At 44.6% G+C, this 15,492-nt stretch overlaps 1 protein-coding gene and 2 pseudogenes across 1 annotated transcript in view; all 3 read right to left on the bottom strand.

Moving 5' to 3' along the window:
* Window positions 1-3,846: 3,846 nt before the first annotated feature.
* The window catches only part of MINDY4 (MINDY lysine 48 deubiquitinase 4), a 158,354-nt gene continuing 146,708 nt past the window's right edge, over window positions 3,847-15,492 (bottom strand). The window contains exon 18 of the mRNA XM_049893532.1: window positions 3,847-4,274. Within this exon, the coding sequence (XP_049749489.1) occupies window positions 4,226-4,274 (49 nt within the window). The 3' untranslated portion in view covers window positions 3,847-4,225. The remainder of the gene's footprint in view (window positions 4,275-15,492) is intronic.
* Window positions 5,613-6,759, bottom strand: LOC126081547 (oxysterol-binding protein-related protein 9-like; annotated as a pseudogene).
* On the bottom strand, window positions 6,759-13,608 carry LOC126081546 (oxysterol-binding protein-related protein 9-like; annotated as a pseudogene).

Here is a 15,492-nt window from a genome sequence, read left to right as displayed (position 1 = left end):
CCTCTCCTCTACTAAAGCCAAGTGAGAAAAGCTTCAAGAAAATTACTTGAAAGCTTGACCCCAAGTATGGGAAGCCCTTACAGGAGTGGTACCTGATACCTGCCTGGGGAGTATAAAGGTGAGAGGCCATGATGGAGCTGCTCCTGATGGGTGGCTGAGCAGAGAGACCAGACAGACTTGGGAAAGGTTTGTACCTCCAGAATTTAGGGGCAAAGAATTATTGGTTCTTTGCATGGTTCAAGTGTGGATCTTGCAGAAGGAAGGTTCAGGTCTTCTTAAAAGGGACCTGTCAGTGAGGGGAGGGAGGAGAGGGTGACTCCAGCAGAGGGTATACCACCAGAAGGTGGGGACAGGGGCTGAGGAGCCACCATAAGCCACAGCTGAAGGATGTATCACCTGACTCAAGAGAGATCTTTAGCAATGGGTGGCCCCTTCATAGAGAAAGAATCACCCTTTGCTAAGTGCTCTGCCAGAGGAGCAATTACACTGGCACCTGTCAGGTGGGCGGTTTCCTGTTCCACCACACCCCTCCCTGGAGAATCCAGCAGCAGCTTGAAGGTTTGGGGAAGCACTCAGCAGGAAAGGAAAAAAAGCTGACTACAAGTCCCTTTCCCAAGGTGGCCGCACCAGGAAGGAGGGAGTCCGGATGAGAGTTTGGAGATAATAGCTATTAGACTGCTCTAGTCTCTTACTGTTCACACTGCCTGGAAGAGCAATGGAATCTGTCAGATTATCCAGACACCATGGAACAGTCAGCAGAAGAATTCAAGGGGAAGTAACGAGAGAGAATGAAGCTGCTTTCCACTTGTACCCGAGGCCTGCTCATTCAGCAAAATGGCCCACTGTGCAGAGGTAGGATGGCTGGCCCACTCAGCCCTTGGGAAGCTGCTCAACCCCAGGGCATGGCTCTTAACCTTTGTGAGGAGAGGTGGGAACATTGCTCCATATTTAAGACCATGAGAAAGGCTAGGGACTCTCTCCCTGGAGAATTACACATATGTACACAGAATCCTTGGGTGGCGCAAATGGTTAATGTGCTCGATTGCTAATTGAAAGGTTGGAAGTTTGAGTCTACCTAGAGGCACCTCGGAAGAAAGGCCTGGCAATCTACTTCCGAAAAATCAGCCACTGAAAACCCTGTTGGACAGAGTTCTACTCTGACACAAGTGAGCTCACCATGAGTGAAATCAACTTAACCGCAACTGGTTGGTTATATGAACACAAAAATTTGCATATAATTTTAGGGTGTTGTGGACCCGCTAAAGAACCTTGGATGGCACAAATGGTTTGTACTCGCCTACTAACCAATAGGTTAGCAGTTCGAAACCACCCAGTGGCACCAGTGAAGAAAGGCGCGATGATCTGCTTCTGCAAAGATTACAGCCAAGAAAATCCTTTGGAGCAGTTCTGCTCTGTAACACGTGGGGGTGCGCCATGAGTGGGAATCGACTTGAAGGCAACTGATTGGTTACATGTACACAAAAATTTGAATATAATTTTGGAGGGCTGTGGACCCTCGGAAGGCTACCTGTAGTCTCCCTAGAAAACTGTCTCCTCTGATACAGCTCTGTGGATTTGTTCTAGCTTTGGGGCTTGGGAGAGGGTGGTGCCAGGCTTTGCCCAGCTTCCACACCAGAGAAACCTAGGCAAGGGACCTCAAACCACAACACACCTGCCTCTTGGCTTCTGGGCACATGCTTTTGTAATTTGTTGGAACTGGTCTTCTCAAGCAACGCCGGGAATATTTTGTTTTCTTGAGCCTGACCTATGGGACCCTGGTCAGAAGGTTAAGTGAGTTTCTTTGAAAAGGCACTTTTCCTTCCCAGGCTGATAAACAAGGCTGCTGCAGGGAAACCAACTTCCCCTGCCCGGCGCTCAGCTGGACTGGCCCATCCTGGGCCAAGGAAAACAAATGCATAAACATTTCGGGAGTATATAGGAAGCATTTCTGCTGGAAGCCTGCTGTGAACGGCCAGTGGAGTTTACATAGCAAACCCCGCGGGGCCTCAGCACAGCCTGGACAAAGCATTCCCCACCCTCACAACTTCCCTCCTGGCCTGGCTGGCTTCTCCCTGCCTCTGCCCAAAGGCGACACTCAGGCCACTAAGTGGTTGGTCTGCAAGAACAAGCCAGGCTTTTTGGTTTGCGTGACCAACTGTCACTTTTTCCACCTGCATGATTGGCATTTGAACTGAAGGGGTCTCCTCTTAGCTGGCACTGCAGAGGGAATACTGCCCTCAAGCTATTTACCTCCTGAGCCCGGGGGTGGGGGTGGGGGGCAAGCGGAGGCTAGGGACAGGCTCCCATCCAGAGTCTCAGACTCCAAGCCCTCTTCCTGATCCAAGTCAGACACAAGCAGGGAGGCCAGGGTGGTGACATCCCCTGGTCCCAAGTACACACACAAGCCCACTCAGCATCACAACCAAATCCCTCAGAGGCACAGGTAGGGTTGGGCACCTAGGCCCTGATTCCTGGGGGCTCTATCATCATTGTTCACAGCTTCTCACAGGGACAGTCTCCTGATAAAGACTTAGAGGTCAGTGCTCAGCCCTTGGACTCCTTCACTCCATCCTGTTCTTGGTGTCGTGACCAGAAAGCCAGGGTTGAGTCATGAAGCTGGTGCAGGGCAGTCCTTAACCTAGAGTTTGTTCTTCCTGTGATTTTTTTTTTTTAAGTGAGCAATTCATTGGCATGTAGCACATTCACAATGCTGTGCGACAACCACCTCTCCTAGTCCCAAAACATCTTCCTCACCCTAAAAGGAGATCCCGTACCCACTAAGCAGTTAGTTCCTACTTCCACTCCTCTCCCCAGCCCTCGCTCGCTGGCAACCACCAATCTGCATTCTCTCTCTATAGATTTACCAGTCTGGATAGTTCATACAAATGGAATCAAACAATATGTGACCTTCTGTGCCTAGCTTCTTTCACTTGGCATAATATTTTAGAGTTTCATCCACATTATAGCATGAAGTAGTTCTTCCTTTTTATGGCTGAGTAATATTCCATTGTGTGGATACACCACAATTTGCTTACTCATCCGCTGATGAGCGTTTTGGGTTGCTTCCATCTTTTGGCTGTTGTGAATAGTGCTGCTAGCTAGCCTTAGTTTTTGACACAACTGTCTCTCCACTTTTTCTTTACCAGCCTCCCATCCCTTGGACCTTACTTTAATGGTACACTTGCATTTCTACATTTTCTCATGTTCCCTTTTTGAAATAGATAGGATGTAAATTAATGAAATGAACAAGGTTCAGACTGCACAATTTTCCCTTCACAAGTGAGGATAGAGTTTTTCCCATTCCAACCTATCCCATCCTTGCTGTGAAATGTGAGGTCTCCTCAGGCAAGGCCCACCCACATTTTTGGTCAGTTCTCTCACCTCATGTACCATGCAGCCACACGGGGGGACCACACCTGGTCCCTCTGTCCTTCCCTCCTATTGTCCCCTAGCCAAGACTCTTTCTCCCCACGTCCCCTTGGCCAGGTCCAGCCAACAATCCTCATGGGGTCTCCCAAGCAATCCAGGTCAGCTCTGAAAGCCTGAGTTGCTCCTGGATGTCCCAGCTCAGGTACACTGGTGCCTTACACCTAGCGCTGACCAAGCAGAAGACAAGCAGGACCTTCGATAGGACAGGAAACCCAGCCAAGGTCAGGATTGGATGAGAGGGTATCACTTGTTTACAAGGACCTGTATATGGTAACATCTTAGCCCACAGCTCACCTGGGCTCTAGGTCCCTTCCACCCAGCCCCGCCCCACCCCAGCCATGATCATCACAGACCTCGGGCTCCCTTCAAAACAACAGAACAAATGAGTCTCAGTACTTGGCATGAGTTTGACTCCTGTTTTATAGAAAACCAACAACTAAGATAACAAGGGCCCAGGGTCCCCAGGACAGAACGCATCAGAGGCCTTGGTGAGGGGATGGCCCAGTGAGGAGCAAGGGAGGGATACAAACAAAAGGCAGCAAAGCCCCTAGCCACTCCTTCCAATTCTTTGGCAGTGACAGCCCAGTGGAGGGGGCCGCCCACAGCAATGTCCTGGGCCCTCTTCCAGTCCTGAGCAGCCCTTCACAGAAGGGCAAGAAGCTCCAGATTCTCTGCCGCAGTTCTGATCCAGGTGGGGGTGACACTCTTCTCAGAGATATGTCCCTGAGGCCTGGGGTTCAGCTCTCACCCCCAAAGATGAGCAATGGTAGCCATGGGGCTGACCCACATCTAAGGGTCACAGGATGGGTTCTGAGCCATTCCAGTTCACCCATGCCCCCTTCCACCTAAGGGCAGAAGAATAAGAGAAAGAGAGTTAAAGAGCTACAGGGGCCCAGACGGGAGCCCATGTCTTTCCCTGACTTACCTGAAGTTCCTGCCCAGGTGGCTTTGGGGATTTCAGATTCCATCCTCCCCACCTTACCCCTCCATGCACACACAAACCACACACTAGTCCCTCAAGAAACAGAAACACACCCAGGACTCCAGGAAGCAATGGGGGAGATAGAGGTGGCAGGTGGTCCATTCTTTCAGCCACCGATGTTTCTCAAGGACCTATTTTGTGGCTGGCACTGCACTGCTAGGCCCTCTGCTGAAGTGAGTGATCCATGCACATCTGGATCTGTCCGCTTTAAATACACGTGGGGAGACCTAGGTATGGAAGAATCCGGGGTGTTCAAGGTACAGAAGGAAGCCCAGTGTGCCTGGACCCTGGAAAGGTGGGGAGAGCAGTGCAGGGCAGGTCTGGGGACCTGGCAGGCGTGGTGCCACACGGGGCCTCATGGACCTTGTAGGGATTTCAGGCTTTACTCTAAGAGACACAGGAAGCTTGTGAAGGGCTTTAAGCCCAACAGTTAACATGACAGATTTGCATATTTTAAAAAATCACTTCATGAAAATGTAAGAAGTACTGAGTATAATCAAATGGTAGTCCAGGGTTTAACACAACCAGTTGTCATCAAGTCAACTCAGACTCATGGCGCCCCCTTGTGTGTCAGAGCAGAACTGTGCTCCCTAGGGTTTTCAATGGTTGATTTTTTCAGAAGTAAATCTCCTGGCCTTTCCTCTGAGGCACCTCTGGGTGCACTCAAACATCCAACTTTTCATTTAGCAACTGAGTACATTATTCGTTTTCATCAACCAGGGACTCCAGTCCAGGGTTAGATACAATTTAATAATAGTTCATACCAAAGTTATTGTAGGTAAGACCACGATTCCCTAATGCTTACTTTAGTACATGGTGCTAATTTTCTAAAACAACTCAGAGTGATCACTATTTACAGTAGATGAAGTATTTGTGCAAAATTTGTACATCTATCCCAAGATTACATGAGCTAGGAAACAGATGTCATATATGACAGCAGCAGCACTAGAGCTCCAACTTCGAGGTTGGGATTTATAAGTGCTTTTCAAAAGCGTGAGGTTTGGAAAGGGAGCAGACATCTTGATTTCAAAACCTGGAGTTTTTCTAAGGACTGAAGTCAACATCGTAACTGCCACAGAGGAGGATTCTTGTTTTAATTGCACATCTGCTTTGGAGAGTCCAGTACCTCTGAGATGGGAGCCGCCGCGATGAGGAAGGAGTGGACGTGGTTCTCCCAAAGAAGGACTGTCACATTCCCAACTTAATGCTTGGCAACACCAAGGTGCTTCAGTAATGCCTCATTATTAGCGCCACATTCTCCATCTTCATGAAGTTAACTAGTCTCCCGCCGTATCTCCTCCTTCCTCTCTCAAGCTTCTGCCCCTGATCGTAATTCAAATCTGTGCTTTGCTTCGGTTACTTGGCACTGATCTCTTATATTCAGGTTGAAAGTAACATTTCTCCAGAGGTAGCGAGATTTGTACTCACTCTGATTTTCTGACATACTCACTTTCTTCTTGGTTACAGATAAATTCCTTGTTATCTATAAAGAATGTATTTTTCCCTGTGGCATATTACACCATTCCATTCTGCCTCAGTTGAGCGAAAAGACTTCTTGTCATTTGGAGAAAAAAAAAATCTCAGCTGTAATTCTGTGCCTCTTGCCTCCATAGAAAGGTTTAGTGTAGAAGGTGATACTTCCTAGCCCATTTTGGAGCAATTTCTATTGCATTCTCCTCCCAGCTCCACCCAGCCCACTGTGAGGACAGGCCTTCCGTAATCACTGGGGAATGTGAGAATGTAGCATTGTTCACAGTCTAGACAAGAGACACAGTCCTGCCTACGTTGTGCATCCTAACTGACGTCTCAAGGAATTTTGATTTCATCTGTGTATGAGCACTGAGTTGTGTCTTTTGGTTAAAATACTCAGTGTAAAAGACTGAGATGGTGGATAATAGGAATTCTGCTCAGCCATGAATATTACAATCTTTTTGTAAACCCAGAGAACTTGGCCTTCCAAAACTACCTCTTTGCTCTCTTCAGGCTGATTTGTTAATTTCAGTGACACTGATCCTTTCCTTCCTGCAGGAAAGGGCGAGGTACCATGTCACCACCTGAGCCATCTGGTCCCTGGGGTCCTTCTGCTCCTTGGTGCTCACAAAAACGCTGGCATACATTTCTAAAAGAGATCGTTTTTCAACCATAAATGTTGGAATAACTATCTCGTAAGATTCATTCCTAGGCTAACCCGTGACAAGAGACGCGTAATAACGCTCTCGTGCCTTCCCACTGACTCATCATCTCATCATCTCTACCTCATGTGAACTGAAAAGGTGGGCATCGCCTGTTTCATTGGACATGAAAGAATTAAGTGATTCTGTGATGTCTGGGAAGGAGCCCTGGTGACACAGTGGTTAAACCGAAAGGTAGGCAGTTCGAACCCATCAGCTGTTCCACGGGAGAAAGATGTAGCAGCCTGCTTCCACAAAGATTGTTGTTGTTGTTGCTGTTAGGTGGCGTCGAGTCGATTCCAACACATAGAGACCCTATGTACCACAGAATGAAACACGACGCAGTCCTGCGCCATCCTCACAATCATTGTTATCCTTGAGCCCATTGTTGCAGCCACTGTGTCAATCCATCTTGCTGAGGGTTTTCTTCTTTTTCCTTGACCCTCTAGTTTACCAAGCAAGATGTCCTTCTCCAGGGACTGACTCCCTCCGATAACATGCCCAAAATTATGTAAGATGCAGTCTCGCCACCCTTGCTTCTAAGGAGGTTTCTGGTTGTACTTCTTCCACAAGACAGATTTTTTCTCTCTTTTGGCAGTCCGTGGTATATTCAATATTCTTCGCCAACACCACAATTCAAAGGGGTCAATTCTTCTTTGGTCTTCCTTATTTATTGTCCAGCTTTCACATGTATATGATGAAACTGAAAATACCATGGCTTGGGTCAGGCACACCTGAGTCTTCAAGGTGATATCTTTGCTTTTCAACATTTTAAAGAGGTCTTTTGCAGCAGATTTACCCAATGAAATGTGTCTTTTGATTTCTTGACTGCTGCTTCCATGGCTGTTGATTGTGGATCCAAGTAAAATGAAATCCTTGACAACTTCAATCTCTTCTCCGTTTATCATGATGTTGCTTATTGGTCCAGTTGTGAGCATTTTTGTTTTCTTTATGTTGAGGTATGATCCATACTGAAGGCTGTGGTCTTTGATCTTCATCAATTAGTGCTTCAAATCCTCTTCACTTTCAACAAGCAAGGTTGTGTCATCTGCATAACGCAGGTTGTTAATGAGTCTTCCTCCAATCCTGATGCCCGGTTCTTCATATAGTCCAGCTTCTCACATTATTTGCTCAGCATACAGACTGAATAGGTATGGTGAAAGGATACAACCCTGACGCACCCTTTTCCTGACTTTAAACCACACAGTATCCCCTTGTTCTGTCCGAACAACTGCCTCTTGATCTATGTACAGGTTCCTCATGAGCACGATTAAGTGTTTTGGAATTCCCATTCTTCACAACATTATCCATAATTTGTTATGATCCACACAGTTGAATACCTTTTGCATAGTCAAAAAAACACAGGTAAACATTCTTCTGATATTCTCTGATTTCAGCAATGATATCCCTGGTTCCACATCCTCTTCTGAATCCAGCCTGAATTTCTGGCAGTTTCCTGTTGGCATACTGCTTTTGAATGATCTTCAGCAAAACTTTGCTTGCCTATGATATTAATGATATTGTTCAGTAATTTCCACATTTGGTTAGATCACCTCTCTCGAGGATGGCATAAGTATGGATCTCTTCCAGTTGGTTGGCCAGGTAGCTATCTCCCAAATTTTTTGGCATAGACAAATGAGCACTCCCAGCACTGCATCCATTTGTTGAAATATCTCAATTGATATTCCGCCAATTCCTGGAGCCTTATTTTTCACTAATGCCTTCAGTGCAGCTTGGATTTCTTCCTTCAGTACCATCGGCTCCTGATCATATGTTATCTCTTGAAATGGCTGAATGTCTACTAATTCTTTTTGATATAATGACTCTGTGTATTCCTTCCATTTTCTTTTGATGCTTCCTACATCATTTAATATTTTCCTCATAGAAGGCTTCACAATTGCAACTCGAGGCTTGAATTTTTTCTTCAGCTCTTTCAGCTTGAGAAATGCAGAGCGTGTTCTTCCTTTTGGTTTTCTAGCTCCAGTTCTTTGCACGTGCCATTACAATACTTCACTTGGTCTTTTCCAGCTGCCCTTTGAAATCTTCTGTTCAGTTCTTTTACTTCATTATTTCTTCATTTTGCTTTAGCTGCTCGACATTCAAGAACAAGTTTCAGAGTCTCTGCCAACATCCGTCTTGGTCTTTCTTTCTTTCCTGTCTTTTCAATGACTTCTTGCTTTCTTCATGTATGATGTCCTTGATGTCATTCCACAATTCGTCTGGTCTTTGGTGATTAGTGTTCAACGAGTTAAATCTATTCTTGAGATGGTCTCTAAATTCAAGTGGGATATACTCAAGGCTGTACTTTGGCTCTCGTGGACTTGTTCTAATTTTCTTCAGTTTCACCTTGAATTTGCATATGAGCAATTGATGGTCTGTTCAGTGGTTGGCCCCTGGCCTTGTTCTGACTGATGATATTGAGCTTTTCCATCATCTCTTTCCACAAATGTAGTCAATTCCATTCCTCTGTATTCCATCTGGCAAGGTCCATTTGTATAGTCACCATTTATATTGGTGAAAAAGGCATTTGCAATGAAGAAGTCGTTGGTCTTGCAAAATTCTATAATGCAACCTGTGGCATCGTTTCTATGACCAAGACCATATTTTCCAACTATCGATCCTTCTTCTTTGCTTCCAACTTTGGAATTCCAATCACCAATAATTATCAATGCATCCTGATTGCATGTTCGATCAATTTCATACTACAGAAGCTGACAAAAATCTTAAATTTCTTCATCTTTGGCCTTATGGGTTGGTGGGTAAATTTAAATAATAGTTGTATTAACTGGTCTTCCTTGTAGGCATGTGGATATTATCCTATCACTGACAGCATTGTACTTCAGGATAGATCTTGAAATGTTCTTTGAAATGATGATGAATGCAACGTCATTCCCCTTCAAGTTGTCATTCCCAGCATAGTAGACCATATGACTGTCTGATTCAAAATGGCCAATTCCAGTCCATTTCAGCTCACTAATGCCTAGGATATCAATGTTTATGCATTTCAGTTCATTTTTGACCATTTCCAATTTTCCTAGATTCATGCAAAGATCATAGCCTTGGAAACCCTATGGTGCAGTCCTATTCTGCGCTATAGGGTCACTATGAGTCAGAACCAACTTGATGGCAATGGGTTTGGTTTTTGTTTTGTTTTGTGATGCATGGTGGGGAAAAAGTCCCTGGGTGGTACAAATGGTTAATGTGCTCAGCCACTAACAAAAAGGCTGGAGGTTCAAGTCCACCCAGAGGCACCTTGGGAGAAAAGCCTGGTGATCTATTTCTGAAAAATCAGCCATTAGAAACTCTATGAAGCACAGTTCTACTCTGATACACATAGGGTCACCATGAGTCAGAGTTGACTTGATGGCAACTAGTTCTTAACTGATGGTATCTAGATGCTTTGTTTCCTGAGCTGCTGTGTGCCAAGACTGAAACAGAGCCAGAGAAATCTCCTAAGTGCTTTGGGGATAAACCACTTTGCTGGAATTTATCAGCACCCCAGAATTCCTTTTCACTGCTAGAATTAGAGAACTCTCGACTCTACTTGGAGAGAAGCTGACATGACTTGGAGAAGCTAGACTGCTACTAGGCGGTGAGAGCTTACTGCCTGTATATTTGATGTTAGAGATTGATGATGTCCCAGGGTAGCTAATACTAATACCACCTGTAGAGGAGATGGACACGACTCTAACTTATACAACTGAGCACATTCTGGAGGTAAGACTGTCTGGGAAGTCATGCTGATCAGAAGTGCCAAGGACTAGGTTGATATTGTACATCTGCTGGGGTAATGATACTTTGCAGCAATACAATGCAGTTTTTAATTGAATTCTACCATGCTATTTGAGAGTTTCCATTTTCTTTCTCTGTTCTTCATCTTTGTAGTTTTGGAGCTTGTCAACAAAAAACTATAATCATTCTTTCAAGATTAGTAAGCAATCATAAACATCAGCCTCTGTAAGTTTCTTATCAAAGTCTTGGACACTAGGAACAAATCCTGAATCCAAACCCCTAGAGGGTGGCAAAAGGGAGACAGAGAGGAGAACGATATTCCTGCCCATTGTGATGACCAACTCCCCACCCTGGGCAGGCAGCAGGGACCCAGATTTGCATTTTTTAAATAGTCAATCTGACTGTCCATTTTTTTGTTTTGTTTTTAAACAAACAGGGAAACTAAGGCCTAGACCAGGGTGGTTTCTTGCCTCAGTCACAGAATTACAGGAAGAGTCAGAAATAGACCAGATTTGCTGTATACTTCAGTCCCTGGAAGGTGTAAGCTGTTATCACGCTTGGCTGCTAACCAAAAGACTGGAGGTTAGAGTCTATCCATGGGCACCTCAAAAGAGAGGCCTGGAGATCTACTTCTGAAAAATCAGCAATTGAAAACCCTACGGAACATAGTTCTACTCAGACTTACGTGGGAATGGGGTCACCATGAGTCCAAATTGACTCAATAGCAACTGGGTTTTTTTCGGTTGCTGTATTCCTAAATGACCCACCCTTCATTCTGCCCCTCTCCATTCCTCTCAGCTTTTGCCATCCTCACCCCCACAGGTGGGCCACAGTTTCTCGACTCAGGAGCTCTCAAGTCATAAACCTCTCAGATCCTAACCAGAATGAGGTTTCGCTTCACACAGGGGTGAGTCATACTCATCTGAGCTGAGACAACATCCGTGTCACACCAGCAGCCATTGGGTCTTCCTGTCAGGCTCTTGAGTTTGTGCATTGTTTGGGACTTTTTATAGACAGTTACTAACCCTCCCCAACCCAGCCAGCAGATGCAAAGGCAGGGAGAGCATCAAAGCACCAGAGAGAAGCAGCGCGCAATTAAGCATAGAAAAATCAAAGCAGAAGCATTTCAAAAACTGATGAAATGGAGAAATGACAGCTGTGCATACATAGGGAATGAGTTGTTCTGCAGTAGGAATGTCTATGAGTTGGTCACAAAGTCAGATAAGAAAGCGTCAGCGTATGCAGGCAACACTTAAAGACAGGCAAGGAAAGGAGAGGAATGAAATGGCAGTGCTTCCAAGTGCCTTGGGAGAAGCAGCATCAAAGCCCCAAGCTTATTCACCTAGAGTCAGTTCAGGAGGCTGCTAAGAGCCTGAGAGTTGAGAGCAGGCTTTCTCCACCTTGGCACCATGAAGGTTTAGGGACAGACAGACAATCCTTTGTGGTAGTGGCAGTCCTGTCTCTGTAGGATGCTTAGAGCATCCCTGGCCTCTACCCACTAGACGCCAGTAGCACCATCCCCGCCAGTCCTCACAACCAAAGATGTTGCGAAACATTGCAGCACATCCCCTGGGGGGGATCAAAATCACCCCCTGTTGGGGACCACTGGCTTAGACGTTGGGATCAGTGAAAATGCGGTGGTCCCTAAAGCTCATGTTGGCTCAGCATCACAGAGAGGACCCATATCATAGCTGCAGATGAAGGCTTTCCTGTTCCAGTGGTCCTTACTCCAGCAAGGGGGCAGTTACCCACCTCATCAAATACTTCATAAAAAAAAAAAAAAAGATGCCCGGAGGCAGGGCCAAGATGGCGGAGTAGTCAGATTCTTCCGGTGGTCCCTCTTACAACAAAGACCCAAAAAAACAAGTGAATCAATTATGTACGACAATCTAGGAGCCCTGAACACCAAAGGCAAAGTTGAGGAATAAGACTGAGTGGCAGGGGGAGGGAGAGATAGTTCAGAAGCAGCAAGGATTTGCCAGACCTGACTCTGTGGGAATCGGTACGCTGCAGGCCGGATCTGCTCATGCGAGTGTGGTGAGACAAGCAGTGGCATTAAGGATGCGTTTTCCACATTGGGAGAGACCAAGCGGCAGAGAGTTCACTCACACCTCCAGAACCAGCAAAAAGCATACTCTTGACATAGGATAAGTACTTAGGTCTAATCCAGCATGTGGACTGAAAAACACCCTTTTGGAAAAAACTCTCTCCTATTTAACTGACCCCTCCCCGCTCTGTACCGGGCCCCAAGCCAGCTTCAGTGATAGCCATTTCCCTGGGCTGGAAGTAAGACCTGTCACGTGCCCTGAGCCATCCTCCCAGCATTGGAGAAGGAACAAATTAACAAACAAGGGGAGAGAATAATTTGCCAGCTCCCCTAAGCTGGGAACTCAGGGCGGAAAAAGCTCCTTTGTCAAGGCACAGGGATAAATGGTCCATGGACTTTGAATGCCTTTCACCCCTGCATAGACCTGTGTGGACCCATTTCACCAGTATAGGCCCTCATTAGCACAGTACAACAGGGTATAAATCTGAAGTCTAACTTCAAGTGTTTCAGCTATATGGTGGAAAGGGAGGTTTGTGACGTTTAACACCACTCTGCCTATTAAGCAGGCTCCTCACCTACCCACATCAGGGGCCTGAGGACTAGAGGCTTCACCCACACCACCTAGCCACCCTCAATGGGGGTCCAAGGATAAATGTGCCTCCCAGTCCTTACAGCCAACAGTATTGGGTGCCCATAGACTGGCTGTAAAACCTACCCACCTAGGTGCTGTAGGGAACAGGGACATGCTTTCCTTACAGACACTCGGGGCAGTTGTCAGTTCCCTGCCTTGCTCAGTATGTGACCCCCCTACTGAACCAGATACCTGTGGCTACATCAGTCACCCTGCACCACACACTTGGTAACTGACTGCCTGGACACACGAGATGAATCCATACAAGAAAAGTAAACAGACTCTTGGGCTCATACACCTAGTAACAGCTCTAACTACCTGGGGACAGGACCTTAGAGCTTCAAAGGTGCTAATAATCAAACTAGCTCGCTGAGCAGTGTATTTGGGCATATCAAAACAAAACAAAACAAGAAGTGAGGATGAAGTAAGCAAACATAAAATAAATAATACAATAACTTTTTGATGGCTCGGAGATAAGAGTCAATATCAAATCACATAAAGAGGCAGACTGTGATGGCTTCACCAAGCTCCCAAAACAAAGAATGAAGAAATCTTCCAGATGAAGAGAGCTTGCTGGAGCTACCAGAGGTAGAATACAAAAGATTAATATACAGAACTCTTCAAGAGATCAGGAAAGAGATCAGACAAAAGGGAGAACAAGCCAAGGAACACATAGACATAGCATTAAAGGAACTTAAGAAAATTAGAGAAGAGCATAAGGACAATTTTAATAGACAGCAAGAATCCATACAGAGACAGCAAACAGAAATTCATAAGATTAACAATAAAATTTCAGAATTAGAAAACTCAACAGAAAGTCATAGGAGCAGAATTGAGGAAATGAAAGTCAGAATTAGTGAGACTGAAGATAAAGCACGTGACACCAACATATTTGAGGAAAAATCAGATAAAAGAATTTAAAAAATGAAGAAACCCTAAGAATCATGTGGGACTCTATCAAGAGAAATAATCTATGAGTGACTGGAGTACCAGAACAGGGGGGATAACAAAATACAGACAGAATTGTTGAAGATTTGTTGGCAGAAAACTTCCCTGATATTGTGGAAGATAAGAAGATATCTATCCAAGATGCTCATTGAACCCCACACAAGGTAGGTCCCCCCCCAAAAAGTTACCAAGACATATTTTAATCAACTTGAAAAATTCAAAGATAAAGAGAGAGAAAAGCATATCCAGCAAACAACAATCAAAAAAGAGCAGGAGTGACAATATTAATTTCTGACAAAAGAGACTTTAAAGTTAAATCCACCAAAAAGGATGAGGAACGCCGCTATATAATGATTAAAGGGTCAATATTCCAGGAGGACTCAACCATAATAAATATTTACACACCCAATGACACAGCTCCAAAATATATAAAACAAACTCTAACAGTCTCAAAAAGAGAGATAGATAGACAGCTCCACAATAATAGTAGGAGACTTCCACACACCACTTTCAGTGAAGGGCAGAACATCCAGGAAGAAGCTCAATAAAGAAACAGAAGATTTAAATGCCACAATCAGCCAACTTGACCTCATAGACATGTACAGAACACTCCACCCAACAGCAGCCAAGCATACTTTCTTTTCCAATGCACATGGAACATTCTCTAGAATAGATCACATACTGAATCATAAAGCAAGCCTTAACAGAATCCAAAACATCAAAATATTACAAAGCATCTTTTCTGACCATAAAGCCATAAAAGTGAAATCAATAACAGAAAAAGCAAGGAAAAAAAATCAAACACATGGAAACTGAACAACATCTTGCTCAAAAACTACTGAGTTATAGAAGAAACTAAGGATGGAATAAAGAAATTCATAGAATCAAATGAGAATGAAAACACTTCCTACCAGAACCTTGGAGACACAGCAAAAGCAGTACTCAGAGGTCAATTTATAGCAATAAATGCACACATTCAAAAAGAAGGGCCGAAATCAAAGAATTATCCCTATAACTCAAACAAATAGAAATGGAGCAGCAAAAGAAGCGCTCAGGCACCAGAAGAAAGCAAATAATAAAAATTAGAGCTGAATTAAATGAAATAGAAAACAGAAAAACAACTGAAAGAGTTAACAAGACCAAAAGCTGTTTCTCTGAAAAGATCAACAAAATTGATAAACCAGTGGCCAAACTGACAAAAGAAAAACAGGAGAGGAAGCAAATAACCCAAATAAGAAATGAGATGGGCAATATCACAACAGACCCAACTGAAATTAGAAGAATCATAATACTATGAAAAATTGCATTCTAATAAATTTGAAAACCTAAAGGAAATGGACAACTTTCTAGAAACGCACTACCTACCTAAACCAACACAAACAGAGATAGAACAACTAAATAAAACTATATCAAGAGATTGAAAAGGTAATTCAAAAACTCCTGATAAAAAAAAATAATAAAGCCCTGGTCCTGATGGCTTCACAGGAGAATTCTACCAAACTTTCAAAGAATTGTTAACACCACTACTACTAAAGATATTTCAGAGCATAGA

This window comes from Elephas maximus, chromosome 8 (assembly GCF_024166365.1).
Source record: "Elephas maximus indicus isolate mEleMax1 chromosome 8, mEleMax1 primary haplotype, whole genome shotgun sequence".
NCBI lineage: Eukaryota > Metazoa > Chordata > Mammalia > Proboscidea > Elephantidae > Elephas > Elephas maximus.
Note: the sequence above shows the minus strand (reverse complement) of the source record. Positions and strands in the feature narration are given on the sequence as shown.